The sequence below is a fragment of the Monoraphidium neglectum genome (genome assembly GCF_000611645.1).
Source record: "Monoraphidium neglectum strain SAG 48.87 unplaced genomic scaffold scaffold01319, whole genome shotgun sequence".
Taxonomy (NCBI): Eukaryota; Viridiplantae; Chlorophyta; class Chlorophyceae; order Sphaeropleales; family Selenastraceae; genus Monoraphidium; species Monoraphidium neglectum.
The window spans coordinates 13,365-15,282 of record NW_014012309.1 but is presented as its reverse complement, the minus strand read 5'-3'; the positions used below and the strand labels follow the sequence as shown (position 1 = coordinate 15,282).

The 1,918-nt window shown below is 62.7% G+C and overlaps 1 protein-coding gene across 1 annotated transcript; it reads left to right on the top strand.

Annotated features, from left to right (window-relative positions):
• Positions 1-19: 19 nt before the first annotated feature.
• On the top strand, positions 20-250 carry MNEG_7458 (hypothetical protein; the record flags this gene model as incomplete). The annotated part of the gene is made up of 1 exon (XM_014044072.1): positions 20-250. A coding segment is annotated over one exon (231 nt), but the record flags the coding sequence as incomplete, so codon positions are not given.
• Positions 251-1,918: the final 1,668 nt, after the last annotated feature.

Here is a 1,918-nt window from a genome sequence, read left to right as displayed (position 1 = left end):
CGCTGTGGCGGCGGCCGAGCCCGCCGCCGACGAGGCGGACAACGTGGCCGAGGCGCGCGCGTGGGTCGACGCCTGGAAGGCGCGGCAGGAGGGCGGCAGCAGCAGCAACGGCAGCAACGGCGCCGACGCCGACGCCGGCGCAGGCGGCGCCGGTGCCGAGGCGACGGAAGACGACGGGGTGGTGGTCGTGGAGGAGTCAAACCCGTTTGACCTCGGGAAGATCTTCTCGCTGTTTGGCGGCAAGAAGTAATCTGGGGGCGCGAACGCGATGCTGACGTCGTGCGGTGCCCCAAAGCTGTGGCGGGGGCGATGGGATGAGCGTCAGCTGGTGGTTCTTTGGGCGGTCATGGCTAGATCTGATGATATCTGATCTTGGTACGAGGGGCGCCCTGCCAGACTCCAACACTGAGCTACAGCACCCACACCTGCAAGCTCGGGCCCACACGTCCCGTGCTACAGGGCTGCAGGGCAGCCCCAAGCACTGCTGGCTAGGGCGCCTGCTATCGTTTTGCAGCCTGGCTGTCCTGCGCACTGTTGAGGAGCCCAGGCTCAGCCCTAATTTTGTCAACACCACCGAGCGCCCGCCGCCGCCGCGGTCAACACTTTTTGAGCAGGGGTGCCTCGCCTTTGTTACGCAGCTTTGTCAGCGGCACGGGGGGAGCTGGCCTGCGCCACTGCCGTTTTTGAGGGGAGATGCTTTTGGCGCACTCGCAAGCGCGGGGCGCAGGACTGGCCCCAGACTGCAATATTTAGTGAAAAACGCATGTAATTGAGAGTGCGGAGCCCAACCCCGCGGATCCACGTGCCATCGCTGCGACCTGAGTGAATGTGTTGATTTCTGCGGCACATCCCGGTCGACCTGGCTGTCTCAACAGCACTGCTGAGCAGAGTGGCGCCAGCTCACCTGCTTACACTGCATGGGCTTCGTTTCAAAAACATCATATGCAGGCAGACACAAAAGAATGCTGACAGACAGCAAGTGCGGGGTGCTGTGGTGCCTCCAAAGGCTAGTGATGTCAGCACACACTTGGACAGGACAGCAACCCTGAAAAGGCATGCAGGTGAAAATGCTGACACGTCGCATGCAGGTACCTGCTTTCCAGAAGGGCGGAGAGATGCGGCCATGAGTGCGGTCGACACACACCCCGCTGCTGGATGGCTGCGCCAGGGTGCGGCAGCGAATCTTTGAGCAGGTACATGCGAAATCCAAGGCCCCTCCCTGCGAACACGGCGTGCAGGTGCGAATGAACTGATGAACAGAGGGGTGGCCAACGGCAGGGGCGGCCAAAGGATTATTGTCCTCGCCCGAGGCCCATTATTGCTGCAAAGTCTGCGCAGCGGTGTCATTGTGCAGCACCTGCGCGGCGGCGGTTGAAAGTTGGGCCTGAAGGAAGCCGCTCAACCCGGAAAGGCCACGGGTTGCGATTGGGGAAGTGCGGCGAGCGCTGTGTGGCAGTGGGGCGCGTTGTTGGGACAAGGCTCGCGGTGGTTGTCATGTCCTAGGTCTGTAACGCTCGGGATTGCGAGCGCCGTGAAGTTGATGAGCGGCCACAAGGCCAAGAACATGTCCGGGGTGCGGTATTGGGCAAAGAGATTGCTGGAAGGAATCCGCCGAGCGGCAGCTCGGCGGCAATAAGGCATGGTCACCCGGCGTGCCGGTGCCGGCGATCAGCGGCGGCAGGCAGCGTTGGAGGGGTCATGCATGATGAAACTGCATTTAGCGTGGGGTTTATGCCGGGAGTGCAAAAAAGGGTGGCTCGGGGCCGGGGCAGCTGCTGGCTCCCATGAGTGCATGGGAGCGTGGCGCACGCGTCGGAAGGTAGGCGGGTGATAGCAAACCGGCTCAAAACAACAAGCAAAAGGGCGCCGAGCGGCGGGGCGGCTGTCTACTGGGGAAGGCGGCACGCAACTGGTACAG